At 36.7% G+C, this 20410-nt stretch overlaps 1 protein-coding gene across 1 annotated transcript in view; it reads right to left on the bottom strand.

The window, feature by feature from the left end:
- Positions 1-20410, bottom strand: part of ACER3 (alkaline ceramidase 3) — a 179979-nt gene that overhangs the window by 32552 nt on the left and 127017 nt on the right. Inside the window, exon 7 of the mRNA XM_082660808.1 lies at positions 9784-9842. Coding sequence (XP_082516934.1) covers positions 9784-9842 — 59 coding nt within the window. The remainder of the gene's footprint in view (positions 1-9783; positions 9843-20410) is intronic.

The raw sequence follows: 20410 nt of genomic DNA on the forward strand, positions 1-20410 counted from the left end.
CCAACCCCAGTCCTCTCCCGAGGTTTGTCCTCTGAAGCCCGAATTTCAGCACCCAGGCCCTGTACACACCAGCAGATGCATGTTTCAGGCTGGGGAATGCAGCAAGGTGGCCATGACTGTGCTGGTTTCTCTCCGTTCTGCCTGCCACAAGCCAGTTGCTGCACTCTCCTCTGAACCTCTGACACTCCCTTTCTGTCCTGGCTGATCTTCCAGCCACCAATGGGGGTTCCCAAGGTGAGGGAACCTCTCCTGTTTCATAGCACCCTCCCAGGGTGTAGGTCGAACACCAATTCCTTTTTTTTTTCTCTTTCATCCTGCCCAGTTACATGGTGATCTTTCTTGTGGCTCTTGTTGTATGAGATCTTTTGCCAGTGTTCAGCAGTTATTCTGTGAGAACTGTTCCACATGTAGGTGTATTTTTTATGTATTTGTGGGAGGAGGTGAGCTCCATGTCCTTCTATTTTGCTATCTTGATCTCTCTGGTACCATTATTAATATGCTGTGTTTCTATATAATAGCAATAAATGTGTGGACACCAAAATTTAAAAATGCAATACCATTTACAATTGCTTAAAAAAAAAAAATCAAAGCTTTAGTTGGCTTCCTTCTCAGTACCAAGTCAGTGGTTTTCCTAGAAGTCTCCGGAGATTGATTCAAGATGGCAGAGTAGAAGGACATGCTCTCATTCCCTCTTGCGAGAACACCAGAATCACAACTAACTGCTGAACAATCATTGACAGGAAGACACTGGAACTCACTAAAAAAGATACCCCACATCCAAAGACAAAGGAGAAGCCACAATGAGACAGTAGGAGGGGGTGCAAACACAATAAAATCAAATCCCGTAACTGCTGGGTGGGTGACTCAAAAACTGAAGAACACTTACACCACAGAAGTCCACCCACTGGAGTGAAGGTTCTGGGCCCCACGTCAGGCTTCCGAACCTGGGGGTCCGGCAACGGGAGGAGGAATTCCTACAGAATCAGACTTTGAAGCCTAGTGGGATTTGATTGTAGGACTTCGACAGGACTGGGGGAAACACAGACTCCACTCTTGGAGGACACACACAAAGTAGTGTGCACATCGGGACACAGGGGAAGGAGCAGTAACCCCATAGAGACTGAACCAGACCTACCTGCAAGTGTTGGAGGGTCTCCTGCAGAGGTGGGGGGTGGCTCTGTCTCACCGAGAGGACAAGGACACTGGCAGCAGAAGTTCTGGGAAGTACTCCTTGGCGAGAGCCCTCCCAGAGTCCGCCATTAGCCCCACCAAAGAGTATGGGTATGCTCCAGGGTTGGGTCACCTCAGGCCAAACAACCAACAGGGAGGGGACCCAGCCCCACCCATCAGCAGACAAGCGGATTAAAGTTTTACTGAGCTCTGCCCAACAGAGCAACAGCCAGCTCTACCCACCACCAGTCCCTCCCAACAGGAAACTTGCATAAGCCTCTTAGATAGCCTCATCCACCAGAGGGCAGACAGCAGAAGCAAGAACTACAATCCTGCAGCCTGTGGAACAAAAACCATGTTCACAGAAAGTTAGAAAAGATGGAAAGGCAGACGGCTATGTACCAGATGAAGGAACAAGATAAAACCCCAGAAAAACAACTAAATGAGGTGGAGATAGGCAATCTTCCAGAAAAAGAATTCAGAATGGTGATAGTGAAGATGATCCAGGACCTTGGAAAAAGGATGGAGGTAAAGATCGAGATGATGCAAAAAATGTTTAACAAAGATCTAGAAGAATTAAAGAACAAACAAACACAGATGAACAATACAATAACTGAAGTGAAAAATACACTAGAAGGAATCAATAGCAGAATAACTGAGGCAGAAGAACAGATAAGTGACCTGGAAGACAGAATGGTGGAATTCACTGCTGCAGAACAGAATAAAGGAAAAAGAACGAAAAGAAATGAAGACAGCCTAAGAGACCTCTGGGACAACATTAAACACAACAATGTGTTTATAGGGGTCCCAGAAGGACAAGAGAGAAAGAAAGGACCCGAGAAAATATTTGAAGAGACTATTGTCAAAAACTTCCCTAACATGGGAAAGGAAATAGCCACCGAAGTCCAGGAAGCGCACAGAGTCCCATACAGGATAAACCCAAGGAGAAACACACCGAGACACACAGTAATCAAACTGGCAAAAAGGAAACACAAAGAAAAATTATTGAAAGCAGCAAGGGCAAAATGACAATTAACATACAAGGGAACCCCCATAAAGTTAACAGCTGATTTCTCAGCAGAAACTCTACAAGCCAGAAAGGAGTGGCATGATATACTTAAAGTGATGAAAGGGAAGAACCTACAACCAAGATTACTCTACCCAGCAAGGATCTCTTTCAGATTCGATGGAGAAATCAAAAGCTTTACAGACAAGCAAAAGCTAAGAGAATTCAGCACCACCAAACCAGCTCTCCAACAAATGCTAAAGGAACTTCTCTAAGTGGGAGACACAAGACAAGAAAAGGACCTACAAAAACACACCCAAAACAATTAAGAAAATGGTCATAGGAACATACATATCAATAATTACCTTAAACGTGAATGGATTAAACGCTCCAACCAAAAGACGGCAGGCTTGCTGAACGGATACAAAAACAAGACCCATATATATGCTGTCTACGAGAGACCCACTTCAGACCTAGGGACACATAGAGACTGAAAGTGAGGGGATGGAAAAAGATATTCCATGCAAATGGAAATCAAAAGAAAGCTGGAGTAGCAATTCTCATATCAGATAAAACAGACTTTAAAATAAAGAATGTTACAAGAGACAAGGAAGGACACTACATAATGATCAAGGGATCAATCCAAGAAGAAGACATAACAATTATAAATACATATGCACCCAACACAGGAGCACCTCAATACATAAGGTAACTGCTAACAGCTATAAAAGAGGAAACTGACAGTAACACAATAATAGTGGGGGACTTTAACACCTCACTTAGACCAGTGGACAGATCACCCAAACAGAAAATTAATAAGGAAACAGAAGCATTAAATGACACAACAGACCAGATAGATTTAATTGATATTTATGGGACATTCCAACCAAAAACAGCAGATTACACTTTCTTCTCAAGTGCGCACAGAACATTCTGCAGGATACCTCACATCTTCGGTCACAAATCAAGCCATAGTAAATTTAAGAAAACTGAAATCGTATCAAGCATCTTTTCTGACCACAACACCATGAGATTAGAAATCAATTACAGGGGACAAAACGTAAAAAACAGAAACACATGGAGGCTAAAGAATACGTTACTAAATAACCAAGAGATCACTGAAGAAATCAAAGAGGAAATCAAAAAATGCCTAGAGACAAATGACAATTAAAACATGATGATCCAAAACCTATGGGATGCAGCAAAAGCAGTTCTAAGAGGGAAGTTTATAGCTATACAAGCGTACCTCAAATAAAAGGAAAAATCTCAAATAAACAATCTAAACTTACACCTAAAGGAACTAGAGAAAGAAGAACAAACAAAACCCAAAGTTAGCAGAAGGAAAGAAATCATAAAGATCAGAGCAGAAATAAATGAAACAGAAACAAATAAAACAATAGCAAAGATCAATAAAACTAAAAGCTGGTTCTTTGAGAAGATAAACAAAATTGATAAACCATTAGCCAGACTCATCAACAAAAAGAGGGAGAGGACTCAAATCAATAAAATTAGAAATGAAAGAGGAAAAGTTACAACAGACACAGCAGAAATACAAAGCATCCTTAGAGACTACTACAAGCAACTCTATGCCAATAAAATGGACAACCTGGAAGAAATGGAAAAATTCTTAGAAACGTATAACCTTTCAAGACTGCACAAGGAAGAAAAAGAAAATATGAACAGACCAATCGCAAGTAATGAAACTGAAACTCTGATTAAAAATCTTCCAACAAACACCAGTCCAGGACCAGATGGCTTCACAGGTGAATTCTATCAAACATTTAGAGAAGAGCTAACAACCTTCCTTCTCAAACTCTTCCAAAAAATTACAGAGGAAGGAACACTCCCAAACTCATTCTATGAGGCCACCATCACCCTGATACCAAAACCAGACAAAGATATTACCAAAAAAGAAAATTACAGAGCAATATCACTGATGAATATAGATGTAAAAATCCTCAACAAAATACTAGCAAACAGAATCCAACAACACATTAAAAGGATCATACACCATGATCAAGTGGGATTTATCCCACAGATGCAAGGATTCTTCAATATATGCAAATCAATCAATGTGATACACCATATTAACAAATTGAAGAAGAAAAACCATATGATCATCTCAATAGATGCAGAAAAAGCTTTTGACAAAATTCAACACCCATTTATGATAAAAACTCTCCAGAAAGTGGGCATAGAGGGAACCTACCTTAACACAATAAAGGCCATATATGACAAACCCACAGCAAACTTCATTCTCAATGGTGAAAACCTGAAAGCATTTCCTCTAAGATCAGGAAGAAGACAAGGTTGCCCACTCTTGCCACTATTATTCAATGTAGTTTTGGAAGTCCTAACCACGGCAATCAGAGAAGAAAAAGAATGTGGCACATATATACAATGGAATATTACTCAGCCATAAAAAGAGACGAAATTGAGCTATTTGTAATGAGGTGGATAGACCTAGAGTCTGTCATACAGAGTGAAGTAAGTCAGAAAGAGAGAGACAAATACCGTATGCTAACACATATATATGGAATTTAAGAAAAAAAAATGTCATGAAAAACCTAGGGGTGAAACAGGAATAAAGACACAGACTTACTAGAGAATGGACTTGAGGCTATGGGGAGGGGAAGAGTAAACGGTGACAAAGCGATAAAGAGGCATGGACATATATACACTACCAAACGTAAGGTAGATAGCTAGTGGGAAGCAGCCACATAGCACAGGGAGATCAGCTCGGGGCTTTGTGACCGCCTGGAGGGGTGGGATAGGGAGGGTGGGAGGGAGGGAGACGCAAGCGGGAAGAGATATGGGAATATATGTATATATATAACTGATTCATTTTGTTGTGAAGCTGAAACTAACATACCATTGTAAAGCAATTATACTCCAATAAAGATGTTAAAAAAAAAAAAGAAATAAAAGGAATACAAATTGGAAAAGAAAAACTGTCACTGTTTGCAGATGACATGATACTATATAGAGAGAATCCTAAAGATGCCACCAGAAAACTATTAGAGTTAATCAATGAATTTGGTAACGTTGCAGGATACAAAATTAATGCACAGAAATCTCTAGCACTCCTATACACTAATGATGAAGAATCTGAAAGAGAAATTAAGGAAATACTCCCATTTACCATTGCAACAAAAAGAATAATACATCTAGGAATAAACCTACCTAGGGAGACAAAAACCTGTAGGCAGAAAACTATAAGACACTGATGAAAGAAATTAAAGATGATACCAACAGATGGAGAGATATACCATGTTCTTGGATTGGAAGAATCAATATTGTGAAAATGACCCTACTACCCAAAACAATCTACAGATTCAATGCAATCCCTATCAAACTACCAATGGCATTTTTTTACAGAAATAGAACAAAAAAGTCTTAAAATTTGTATGGAGACACAAAAGACCCCGGATAGCCAAAGCAGTCTTAAGGGAAAAAAACGGAGCTGGAGGAATCAGACTCCCTGACTTCAGACTATACTACAAAGCTACAGTAATCAAGACAATATGGTACTGGCACAAAAACAGAAATATAGATCAATGGAACAAGATAGAAAGCCCAGAGATAAACCCACGCACCTATCATCAACTAATCTATGACAAAGGAGGCGAAGGTATACAATGGAGAAAAGACAGTCCCTTCAATAAGTGGTGCTGGGAAAACTGGACAGCTACATGTAAAAGAATGACATTAGAACACTCCCTAACACCATACACAAAAATAAACTCAAAATGGATTAGAGACCTAAATGTAAGACCGGACACTATAAAACTCTTAGAGGAAAACACAGGAAGAACACTCTTTGACAGAAATCACAGCAAGACCTTTTTGATCCACCTCCTAGAGTAATGGAAATAAAAACAAAAATAAACAAATGGGACCTCATGAAACTTAAAAGCTTTTGCACAGCAAAGGAAACCATAAACAAGACGAAAAGACAACCCTCAAAATGGGAGAAAATATTTGCAGACGAATCAACGGACAAAGGAGTAATCTCCAAAATATATAAACAGCTCATGCAGCTCAATATTAAAAAAACAAATAACCCAATCCAAAAATGTGCAGAAGACCTAAACAGACATTTCTCCAAAGAAGACATACAGATGACCAAGAAGCTGCTCAACATCACTAATTATTAGAGAAATGCAAATCAAAACTACAATGAGGTATCACCTCACACCAGTTAGAATGGGCATCATCAGAAAATCTACAAACAACAAATGTTGGAGAGGGTGTGGAGAAAAGGGAACCCTCTTGCACTGCTGATGGGAATGTAAATTGATACAGCCACTATGGAGGACAGTATGGAGGTTCCTTAAAAAACTAAAAATAGAATTACCATATGACCCAGCAGTCCTGCTACTGGGCATATACCCAGAGAAAACCATAATTCAAAAAGACACGTGCACCCCAATGTTCACTGCAGCACTATTTTCAATAGCCAGGTCATGGAAGCAACCTAAATGCCCATTGACAGACAAATGGATAAAGAAGATGTGGTACATATATACAATGGAATATTACTCAACCATGAAAAGGAACGAAATTGGGTCATTTGTAGAGATGTGGATGGATCTAGAGACTGTCATACAGAGTGAAGTAAGTTAGAAAGAGAAAAACAAATATCATATGTTAATGCATATATGTGGAACCTAGAAAAATGGTACAGATGAACCGGTTTGCAGGGCAGAAATTGGAACACAGACGTAGAGAACAAATGTATGGACACGAACAGGATTGGTTAGGTTGGGTGAGCACATGCAGACCCTTTAAAGCAATACTGTGTGCTACCCCCCAGCGGGGGGGTGGTGGTGGTGGTGTGATGAATTGAGAGATTGGGATTGACGTGTATACACTAACGTGTATAAAATGGATGACTAATAAGAACCTGCTGTATAAAAAAATAAAATAAAATTCAAAAATTAAAAAGAAGAAAATCAAAACTCCAAAATGCTAATGGAAGAAATCAAAGATGATCTAAATAAATGGAGAGGCACACAAGACACACTGTGTTCATATACTGGAAGACTTAACATAGTAAAGATGTCAATTCTTCACAAATTGATAGGCAGGTTTAATGCAATTCCTATCAAAATGCCAATAAGATTTTAAATATAGACATTATTCTTCTAAAATTTATACATAAAGGCAAAGGAACCCAAATAGCAAAAACAGTTTTGAAAAAGAAGTGAGAGGAATCAATCTATATGATTTGAAGAGGTATTTTATAGGTAGAGTAATCAATTATCAGGGAGTAGGACCAGTAGAGGGATAGACACCTAAATGAATGCAACAGAATAAAAAAACTCAAAAATACATCCACACAAATATACCCAAATAATTTTTGAGAAAGGTGCAAAAGCAATTCAGTGAAGAAACAGCCTTTTCAACCAGTGGTCCTGGAGTAGCTGGACCTCTGTAGGTTAAAAAATGGACCTCAACCTACTCCTTACCCCTTACATAAAAATTAACTCAAAATAAATCATAAACTTAAATGTAAAACTATACAAAACTTTTGTAAAAAATGGGAAAACCTAGGGTTAGGCATTGAGTCCTTAGCCTGGACGCCCAAGCACGATATGTAAAAAGAAAATTGATAAACTGACTTCATCAAAATTAAAAACTTTTGCTCTGTGAAAGGCCCTGTGAACAGCATGAAAGACAAGGTACAGACTGTGAGAAAATATTTGTGAGCCACATATTTGATGAAGAGTATCTAGAATATGTAAAGAATGGTCAAAACTCAAATTAAAAAAAGAGAAACAATCCCATTAGAAAATGGGCAAAGACATGAACAGACGTTTCACCAAAGAGGATATACAGATGGTAAATAAGCACATGAAAATATGTTCAACATCATTAGCCACTAGGGAAACAAGAATTAAAACTACAATGAGATATCAGTACATATCTGTAAGAATGACTAAAATAAAAAATAGTGACAACACCAAATGTTGGCAAGGATGCAGAGAAACTGGGTCACACATACACTGCTGGTGGGAATGTAAAATGGTAGAGCCACTCTGGAAAACTGTTTGGAAGTTGGGCTTTCCTGGTGGTGCAGTGGTTGAGAATCCGCCTGCCAATGCAGGGGACACAGGTTTGAGCCCTGGTCTGGGAAGATCCCACATGCCACAGAGCAACTAAGCCCGTGCACCACAACTACTGAGCCTGTGCTCTAGAGCCTGCAAGCCACAACTACTGAAGCCTGTGTGCCCTAGAGCCCATGCTCCACAAGAGATGCCACCGCAATGAGAAGCCCGCATACCGCAATGAAGAGTAGCCCCCGCTCGCCACAACTAGAGAAAGCCCACGTGCAGCAACGAAGACCCAACACAGCCAAAAATAAATTAATTTAAAAAAAAAAACAGTCTGAAAGTTTTAAAAAGAATTAAACATATGATTATCATACAACCTAGAAATTCCACTCTGGGCATTTATTCCAGAGAAATGAAAACTTATATTCACATAAAAACCTGTAAATAAATATTCATAGCAGCTTTATTCGTAATAGTAAAAAACTAGAAATAAAATCTGGAAATCCAGATGTTATTCAACAGGTGAATGATTAAACTGTGGTACATCCATATCACGGAATACTGCTCACAATAGAAAGGGTGAACTACTGATACACTCAACAACTTGTATTAATCTCCAGTGAATTATGCTGAGTGCAAAAGGCCAATCCCAATGGTTATATATACTGTGTGATTCCATTTATATAACACTCTGAAAAATTGGAGGAATGAAGGGCAGATTAGTAGTTGCTAGGGGTTAAGAATAGGGGGTAAGGAAATGGGGTAGGAGGGAACTGGGTGTGGCTACAGAAAGACCACACAGGGATCCTTGTAGTGATAGAATTGTTCTGTATCTTGACTCTGTCAGGGTCAAATCCTGGTTATAATATTGTACTATAGTTTTGCAAGACATTATCACTAGAGGAAACTGGTAAAGGGTACAGACGATCTATTATTTCTTACAATTGCACGTGCTTCTACAATTATCTCAAAACAAAAAGTTTAATTAAAAAAGAAAAAAAACAGGAACAAACCCATAAATCATACTATTTACTTACTGAGCATCTGTTATATGGTCAGGCCCTATGTCAGGTACTCACATGAAATATTTCTTATTTTATTTTTCATGAACTCTATAAATATTATGCCTATTTCCTAAATGATCTTTCTGGAATACTGTTTCTCTGTGACACTAACAGTCTTCCTTGAGAGGTGTTCTGCAAAAAGGGTTCCTTAATTAAGTAGTTTGAGAAACACAAAAACAATTATTTTCTTTTCTACTGTAGGATTTTTCAAGGCCTTTAATAAACTCGTGTACATTATAAATATTCAAAAGGAGGCCATCACACACAGCTTTCCTCAAATTTCTTTAATTTTAGAACTCTTGGTTTCATGTGATGCCTATTAACAACTTATTTAAAGAATTAGTATTTCTTGCAATATACCATAATAAATGTTGGGTTATAAGTTTTCTACCAGTATCCCTTCTGGAGTTGGGTTTTATGTGTTATTTCAGTTCAGGCTACAGATTTACCACCTAAGTGTACTCTTTTGATGATCCAAACTACTTACCATGTAACAATGTAAATAGATCGGACTACTAATGTGAAGACCAACATTCCATACATGACCTGAAGAAGAAAGGGAAAATGAAGTTAGTAAAATCATGATTCTTTGGCAAAGGAAGTATATTTTGCCTACAAAAATAGTCCTCCCGGTTAAATGTAAACATTTATTATCTTTCATTACATTTTAAAGAACAGATGTATAATTATATAATGAAGAGTTATACTAACCTTTGTGGAAAGAGCCTGCTTGTGAATAATCAATATCAGAAGTCTCATGTCAATTTTAATTCTGAATGGTTCCATGAAATTTTAAATATATGCTAAAACCTGAACAAATGCTGTATTTTTGCCTCATATTCCCTAGAAATCCTTTCCTTCTTGTTAGCTTCACTTTCAGCAAATGATTCTACTTCCCATCTTATAAATCTGAACTCTTTTAAACTCTCCTCCCAAGTGTTTGTGCATTCATATGCATCCTCTCCCTGCATTCTTTCTCCCATTCCTAGTTTCTAAGGAAAGAAGTGCCCATTTCTTCTTGACTGAGGTTAATCTACTCCCCTGTGTTCTTTATTCTATATGCTCCCATATCTTCCCAGACCTGGCTCCAACAACTAACCTCTTTCTCTTCTATATTGAGCACTGGATAGGTACTACTACTTGGAAACCTGAACCTAGTGGGAAAATTTAACTTTTAAAAGTGTGAAATATTAAATACAAGAAAACTGCATAGAATATAAACGTATAACTTAAATATTTATAAAGCCAATAACTGGGAAACTACCATTCAGGTCAAGACACATGTTATCTCTTCCCAGTCCAACCCTCTCCCCTACTCCTTAGAGGAAACCACTCTCCTGACTTTTAAAATAAACACATTTTCTTGCTTTTCTTTACGTGTTTACTAACTTAAACTGGCGTCCTAAATATGCACTCCTAAATAAGTTTTTAAAATTTTAATTTACAATAGAATAATGTTACATACATTTGTTTTTGTTTTCTTTTAGAATTCAATTATGTTGTATACGTAGCCATAGTTCATTCATTTTTGATATCACATAAATAAATACCACAATTTGTTTACCAATTCTTGTGTTGATGGACATTTTGAGGTTATTTCCAGTTTTCACTTCTATGAACATTTTTACGCATATATGCTAATACACACATACAGAAGTTTCTCCAGGGTATGTACCTAGGAATATAACTGCTGGGTCAGAGGGTATATTATTATCAAAATTACTAAAAATGTCAAACTGTTTTCCAAAGTGGTTATACCAACCTTTACTACAACCAATGTGTATTCTGAGTGTTTCTTTTATGCCACATACTCAAAACATGATATAGTCAGACTTCTAAATTTTTGTCAGTCTATGTGGTTTTTAATATGTATTTCTCCGATTACAGGTTGAACACTGTATGTTATGTTCACTGGCCAATTGATATCTGCTATTGTTCAAACCTATTTTTTTATTCGGTTGTCTGTCATTTTCTCACTTATTTGTTACTGTTTCAACTTTAAAAAACTTTTAAAATTAAAATCTAACACACACACACAAAGTACTCAAAACATAAACACTGTTTGAGGATTATCACAAAACAAATATCTTTGCAATTTCTGACTTCGTAGGTCAAAAAACTGAACTTTGGCAGAATACCATAAATCAACTTCATACCGCTCTCAAGTTCTATACCCTTCTCTACCCCAAGGGTTACCACTATGCTGACTTCTCACATTAGAGTTCAGTTTTGCCTGTTTTGAACCTCAATATAAATGGAACTGTTTTATAAACTTGTGTCAAGCTTCTTTTACTCAGTATTGTGCTTGTGAGCCTCATTCAACTTGTTATACGAGCTGTGGTATATCAGTGTTCACTGCATTATTTAAATATGTATATTTTATATATCCATTCTACTGCTGATGGACATTGGGGTCTAAGTTTTAGCTATTTATAATAATCCTGCTATAAACATATATAACATAGGAAGAACACTCTTTGACATAAATCACAGCAAGATCCTTTTTGACCCAGCTCCTAGAGTAATGGAAATAAAAACAAAAATAAACAAATGGGACCTAATGAAACTTAAAAACTTTTGCATGGCAAAGGAAACCATAAACAAGATGAAAAGACAACCCTCAGAATGGGAGAAAATATTTGCAAACGAAGCAACTGACAAAGGATTAATCCCCAAAAGATACAAGCAGCCCATGAAGCTCAATATCAAAAAAACGAACAACCTAATCCAAAAATGAGCAGAAGATCTAAACAGACGTTTCTCCAAAGAAGATATACAGGTTGAAAGGCACCAGTCTTTCAACTGAAAGGATGCCCAACATTACTCATCATTAGAGAAACGCAAATCAAAACCACAATGAGGTGTCACCTCACACGGGTCAGAATGGCCATCATCAAGAAATCTACAAACAATAAATGCTGGAGAGGGGGTGGAGAAAAGGGAACCCTTTTGCACTGCTGATGGGAATGTAAATTGATACAGCCACTATGGAGGACAGAATGGAAGTTCCTTAAAAAACTAAAAATAGAATTACCATATGACCCAGCAATCCCACTACTGGGCATATATCCTGAGAAAACCATAATTCAAAAAGTCATATACCACAATATTCACTGCAGCACTATTTACAATAGCCAGGACATGGAAACAACCTAAGTGTCCATCGACAGATGAATGGATAAAGAAGATGTGGCACATATATACAATGGAATATTACTCAGCCATAAAAAGAAATGAAATTGAGTTATTTGTAGTGAGATGGATGGACCTAGAGTCTGTCATACAGTGAAGTAAGTCAGAAAGAGGAAAACAAATACCGTATGCTAACACATATATATGGAATCTAAAAAAACCAATGGTTCTGATGAACCTGGGGCAGGACAGGAATAAAGATGCAGACGTAGAGAACGGACTTGAGGACATGGGGAGGGGGAAGGGTAAGCTGGGACAAAGTGAGAGAGTAGCATTGACATATACACTACTAAATGTAAAATAGATAGCTAGTGGGAAGCAGCCACATAGCACAGGGAGATCAGCTCGGTGCTTTGTGACCACCTAGAGAGGTGGGATAGGGAGGGTGAGAGGGAGATGCAAGAGGAAGGGGCTATGGGGATATATGTATACATATAGCTGATTCACTTTGTTATATAGCAGAAACTAACACAACATTGTAAAGCAATTATACTCCAATAAAGATGTTAAAAAATATATGTGTGTGTGTGTGTGTATGTAATTTTTGGTGTACACGTTCAGGGATTTCTACTGGGCATATGCCTAGGAGCCAAGCTGCTGGATCATAGCGTATGCATAAACTCAAGTTTAGTAGTTTTTACAAACTCTTTTCCAAGGTGGTTATACCGATTAACACTCCCATGTGCAGTGTATGAGCGTTGCTTAATAGCCTTGCTAGTCAGCCCTCGGTACTATAAAGTCTTTTTTATTTTAGCCATTCTGTTGAGTATGTAGTGGTATTTCATTGTGTTTTCAATTTTCATTTCCATGATGACTAATATAGATTGAATACCACTTCGTATGTTTATTGGCCATTTGGATATAATCTTTTGTGAAAGGTCTCATCCATTTTTCTACTGGGTCTCCTACTTTTTTTATTGGTTTGTAGGTCTTTTCATATACTAGTCTTTGCTTGATTATACATGTTGTGAATATCTTATTCCACTCTATAGTGTTATATGTTCACTCTCTTTATGGTGTCTTTTTATGACCGTAAATTCTTAATTTTAAGATTAAATTAGTGTTGTCTGTGTCTTGTAATAATGGTATAGCTATTTATTCATTTATATATTCTTTAATGTCTGTAAATGTGTTTTATAATTTCTTCCATATATAGGTCTTAGACATTTATGCTAGATTTACTCCTAGGTACTTCATAAATATTTTTAGATGATTATCATAAGTAGTAATTTTTAAATGTCATTTTCTACTTGTTTGATGCTATTATATATAAATACAACCATTTTTTTGCAAACTGCTTTTATATAATGTGACTTTACCTTTTAAAATCTCTTCTAATAATTTATTTGTAGAGTCTTTAGGTTTTCCCTATATACATTTGTATATCACTTGTGAATATTTACAGTTTTGTCTCACCCTTTTTAATTCAATAATTTTAATTTCTTTTTCTTGCTTAACTGAGTGGGCCTGGTCCTCCAGTACAATATGAATAGAACTGGTGATAACAAGTGCTGCTATCTCATGCTCAGTCTCAAAGAGAAAGCTTTCAATGGTTCATCACTAAGTGTTACATTGAGTGTAGGATGAAAAAAATTTTTTTTAAAATAATCTTTATCAGATTAAGAAGCCCTCTTTTATTTCTAGTTTGCTAAGAGTTTTTAAAAATCATGAATTAATATATTTTATCAAATACTTTTTCTGTATCTCTTGAGATAATCATATAATTTTTATCCTTTAATCTTTTAATATAATTTTCTAATACTGATTAATAGTCTAACCAACTTGATACTCCTGGGATATATCTAATTTAGTCATGATGCTTTATCCTATTTTTGTTTATATTGGCTGATTTGGTTTGGAAATATTTTGCCTAGGACTTCTGCCTGTTATTTTAACTCTTTCAAACTCTCCTTACTGGTATTAAAGTTTTGCTTGCCTCATACATGAGTTGGAGAGTATCTCTTCTTTTTGTTCCATTCACTATGAGAATCTGTGTAAGATTGGAATTATTTCTTCTTTTAATGTGTGGTAAACATTCTAGCAAAGTCATATTTGCACACAAATTTCTGACTACTTATTGAACCACTTTTCATTGTTATAGGACAATTCAGGTTTTGTATTCTCTGTAAGTTTCTACAGGTTATACTTTCTTTAGGAATTTGTCCATTTAAAAAAATAAAAATGAAAAATGTAAATTTATTGGCATAAAGTTGTTCATAATATTCAATTAACTTTTTAATGTCGCCAGGGCTTGATGTGATATCACTTTTTCATTTCTTCTTTTTTTAATATTTATTTATTTTTTGGCTGCGTCAGGTCTTAGTTGCGGCACGTGGGATCTTTCATTGTGACGCACGAGCTCGCTAGCTGTGGCATGTGAGATCTCACAGTGCGCGGGCTCATTAGTTGAGGTGCACAGCCTCTCTAGTTGTGGTGCGCGGGCTGCAGAGCACATGGGCTGATTAGTTGTGGCACGCGTGCTCTCTAGCTGTGATGCAAGGCCTCAGTAGTTGTGGTGCGCAGGCTTAGTTGCCCCATGGCATGTGGGATCTTAGTTCCCCGACCAGGGATCAAACTGGCATCCCCATCACTGCAAGACGGGTTCTTAACCACTGGACCACCATGGAAGTCCCTTCATATCTGATATTGTTTGTGCTTGCCTTTTCCTCTCTTGATCAAATTCACCAAGAGTATGTTAATTTTACTTGTCTGTTTAAAGCAGCAACTTTTGGCTTTGCTGATTCTCCCCATAGTATATTTGTTTTCTATTGTATTCCTTTTTGGTTTTATCTTTCACTTCTTGAAATATATGCTATATGTTTCCTTTTTTAGCCTTTTTTTCCTGGTACACACATTTTAAGGCTAGATATTTCCCTCCACATATGAATTTTGCTGAATCCAATAGCTACATTTTTTAATGTGGCTATTCTTTTATATACATATATATATATATATATATTTATTTATTTTGGCTGCTCTGGGTCTTGGTTGCTGCACATGGGATCTTCGTTGAGGTGTGCGGCATCTTTAGTTGTGGCATGCGGACTTCTTAGTTGCGGCATGTGGACTCTTAGTTGCGGCATGCATGCGGGTTCTAGTTCCCTGACCAGGGATCAAACCCGGACCCCCTGCATTGGAAGCATGGAGTCTTACCCACTGGACCACCAGAAGGTCCCCCAAGTTTTAACATGTATTTATTTTCATTGATTCAATTCAAAATATTTTCCAATTTCTATGACTGGAAATTTCTATATTTCTTTGATCTATATTATTTAAAATTATATTACTTAAATTCTAACGTAATTGCATTACAGTCAGAAATTATATTCTGATTACAGTCCTTTGAAATTTGTTAAGACTTACAGTATGAGCAAGTATATGGTCAATTTTTGTAAATGTGGAAAAACAAAGTGTTTCTGCAATTGTTGGGTGTAGTATTTTACATTTGCCCTATAGCTCAAGTTTTTTAATCAAGCAGTTTAAATCTTCTATATCTTCTTGAGTTACTGAGAGTTGTATATTAAAATCCCCAAAGATTATAGATTTTTCTATTTTTTCTTCTAGTTCAGTCTTTTTTTCATTATATATGTTGAGGTATTATATATATTAAAGGTACATACAAGTTTTAAATTAATACAATTTTCTGAATTGAATATTTTTAATACTACAAAGTAATCCTTCTCTATCAATAGACATACTTTCCCCTTAAAGTTTATTTTGTATGATATTAAAATAACTATACCATATTTCTTTTGCTTAGTGTTTGCATGGTATATATATTTTTTCATACTTTCACTTTCAACCTTTCTATACCCTGATGTTTTAGGTGGACACTCTTATAAGGCCCTGCTATGACTCCTGCCTACTATTTGTGGTCTCTCTATTAAATGGAATCCAAGAAATATGTATTGAGCATTGTACTAGACCCTGGGGACATCATAGTCTGAGTAAAGGGTTAACTAATATCCAGCCTGGGATGATGTAGGCCTGGCTGCGTATGACCTCAAGTCTTCCAGCCTTGAATACAACAGTTAAGATAAATGGGGAATGTTGTGTCTGCTTTTTGGGGCCTGCATTAGAACAGTATAAAAGATGCCTATTATAAAGAATGGTAGGGGAAAAAAAAAAAGAAATAAAAAGGGGCTGTAGCTTCTGCATGTTACAGTGACTTCCACTACACTTAGCTCTCATCCCTGGCAGATGTACAGAACTTATGTGGATGAGAGGGCAAAAGAGGCTGTGTATAAGGATAGCGCTGAATCTCCCGATGAGATGAAAACATTACACTTGCTGTATCCTCGACCTAGTATTCTACAATAAAGCTAAGTAAACACAGTATTAGATGAAAGCCTATTAGAGACTGATTGCCCACCTGAATCAATAATTGCAGCCATGCTGCTATAATCGTGAACAAGAAAGGCACGATCCCTGCCCTCACTGCAATTACAATCTAGTAAAGAGAGGTATAAGTAACCAGGCAGTTAAAATGTAGTATTTTAACTCTGACAGGGACTGAACAGAGTATTTTCTAAGCACATAGGAAGGCCACCTAATCCAAACGTATGCAGATCAGAAAGACTTCCATGGACTAGGGATGTAATGTACAACATGAGAAATATAATTAACACTGCTATACGTTATATATAAAAGTTGGTAAGACAGTAAATCCTAAGAGTTCTTGTCACAAGGAAAAAACATTTTTTTTTATTTCTTTAATGTTGTATCTATATGAGATGATGGATGTTCACTAAATTTACTGTGGTAATCGTTTCATGCTGTATGTAAGTCAAATCATTATGCTGTACACCTTAAACTTATACAGTGCTGTATGTCAATTATGTCTCAACAAAACTGGAAGGAAAAAAAGACTTTTTGGAGGATTTAATGTTTAATTTTATAACTGAAGTATTAATAGGACAAGCATTATTAATAATAACAAACATTAAGAGAAGGTGGAAGACAGTAATGGTCATAGCTTACATTCTGGGGACTAGAAAAAAGTAATGCTGTCTAGAATATATTGTTGGAGAGAAGAGTGGGAAAAATGAAGTCAGAAAGGTAAGCAGAGGTCAAGTCTGGCTTTTCAAGTCATGTTAAGGAGTTGGACTTTATCCTAAGAACAATGCAAAGTGAATGAAAGTTTCAGCAGTAGCTCAAAATGATCACTCATGTATTAGAAAGATGTCCCCGTTATGTTAGGTGGAGAATGAATTAGGAGGAGGCAAGACTGATGGAAAACAGACCACTGACAAAGTATTGCAGTGACCTAGGTGAGACATGGGGCCTGAACTAGGGTAGTGTTACTGGGAAAGGAGAAAAATGGAGAGATTAGGGAAATATTTAGGGCTTAGACTGATAATTAATTTGGTATGTGAGTTAGTATAAGTTGGGAAAAATCAATGATAGCCTGGTTTATGACTTAGGCAGTTGGGTGCATAGTGAAATTGTTTGTTGTGTTAAAGAATAATATGAAAAGAAAGACAGGGGATAAAAATGTTGACTTCATTTCTGGATATGTTTCGAGTTTGAGGTGCCAGTTAGATATCCAAGTGGAGATCTCTAGCAGGAGTTGGATATCTGGGTCTAAACCTTAGAAGAAAAAACTGAGCTGAATTAACAGATTTATGACTCATCAGCATAGAGAAGTCAAAAGAAATGGATTGTTCAGGGAGTATGTTAAACATAACAAATGCTGGATAAGAATGTATGCACTGGAAGTGCAATGGGGATTTTTCAAATGAATTTTCTTCTCTTCACAAGCACCTCGACCCTATACATTCTGATTCTCCCCTAGGAATCTGAAGCAGACCCTGCTAGTGGCCTACTCAGTATCTATTCTTGCCTCTGTCTTTATAGAAGACTGATTTTATTAGGCTGGCAATATGTCCAGCTATAAAATCTTGATTTCCCAGGCTTTCTTGAAGCTAGAGGTGTCCACATAACCTTTTTTCTATGCATATTTTAAGATAAGTCATTTTTTAAATAAAAAGATAATAGAATACATACTTTTACACTCCCTGCAATTTTCATCTAAAAATATTTTTACAAGGAATTTTCATATCTTTCCATATTTAATAATTTTTTTGATCTTCAAACTCCAAAGACTATAAAAATATTAGTGTTTTCTCCCTGCTAAACATCATAGAAATATGCTGTGTGTAAACTGAGACCTGGTATTTATCCTTAAGGAGCCTATAGCCTAGGAAAAAAGCATGTTGTGTTTTTGTTTATCAGTAAAAAGAAAAGTATCTTGAGCAAAGTAGAAAAACAATTTTTTGTTCTGTGACTTGGCATTAAGATGCCTGTGTGGAAAGATCTGAAGATAGATGAAACAGAGAGGTAAAGAGGGCAAATTAAGTGGGATGCGGCTGTAGTGTGGGACCTTGGAAACTGTAGATATACAATAATTATTTTGATAATGAGGGAGACTGACTTACAATATTTCTTCAGAGCTAACATTCTCCACTAAGGAATAGACTCGTTCCTTATGATCTATTCCTTGGATTAAGCCAAAACATGGAGAGGAGTTTCAAATAACTGACCAGTTTATTTTCTAGCAAGTATTGGGTTGGCCAATATGTTCGTTCGGGTTTGTTCGTAAGATTTCACAGACAAACCCGAACAAACTTTTTGGCCAATCCAATACTTATTGAACACCGACTGAATGACAGCCATTGGACGAGACATTCATTCATCATTCAAAGATGAAAAGACACTCTATTCCTGACCTCAAAGAGTTCAGTCTAATAAAGGAGAGACACATGTAATCACATATCTAGTACGTGGATCTGGTTTCTAAATTCCATTCTCCACTCAAAGAAACCAAGCCTCCATGGAGATCAGGCCTGGATCAGGGAAAGAACAAGATGAGCCAAGAACATCTTCTTGTGCCAAAAAGTAAGAGATATTCAAAGAACGATGGGAACAGGTCAAAAGGACACAGACACCGGCCTGAAAGTGCTCCACTTGCCAAATCTGAGACAATTTTTACACCAAAATAAACCATGTTAGTAACATCATAACTCACTGAATAAAATAGGAATACAAGAGAGAGTCCATAGAAATAAAAAATAAATTCAAAGTTTAATAATTAAGAGTATTTTCGTAAGTCTCAGAGTACTTTACAACAAAGTTCTTATTAATTATGAAGGGACAGAGAATAACTTTACAATGGAGAAGTCTAATAGACACTATCATAAGTCGTCATGCTCCAACAGGTTGACAGTATACTTTCAAGTGGTTCAGGTGGAAAAGTTCTTTTTATCGTTCTTGCAGCTTTTCTGTAAGTTTGATATTGTTTAAAAATAAAAGACATTTAAAAGATGAAGAAAGAATTCCATACTGACCCGCTAGAATAATTATTAGCTTCACATTGAATGCGCAGAGGGAGCTCAAGTCTTTCACTCTAGGAGAAAGGCACTCAGCTCACCTGTGGTCACGAACAGTTTATTAGGGTGGGAGATCAGGTAGGGATTTGTGGATAAAGCCCCAGTGAGTGGGAACCTATGGTGGTAATAGGTAATGGGATTTCGGCATTTGCAGTTTGTAATGGACTCATTCAATTGCCCAAACATAGTAAAGAGAACTTCTAACAGAAAAAGCCAAGGGCTGCAGTTGGGGGATTCTAGATTTTTCTACCACCTCATTACTGCCTCAGTACATGACTTTGAATAAGTCACTTCATTTATCTTAGCCTTGGACTCCCATTTGTAAAATGAAGGGACTGAACTAGGTGACTACGGTTTCATTTCTATAATCATAGTCAAAATAGGGATGTAAGAGGCATTTTATTTTGGGAGTTAATATATAAATTTATTCTCATATGATAAGGCTAAAAGGTTGGTGCTTCCTACATACGTAGAGGATAGTTTAAATAGTAATAAGCTAAATGTAGATATTACTTTTTAACTATAAAACAATTT

Source organism: Grampus griseus (genome assembly GCF_964374135.1).
Source record: "Grampus griseus genome assembly, chromosome: 8".
Classification (NCBI taxonomy): Eukaryota; Metazoa; Chordata; class Mammalia; order Artiodactyla; family Delphinidae; genus Grampus; species Grampus griseus.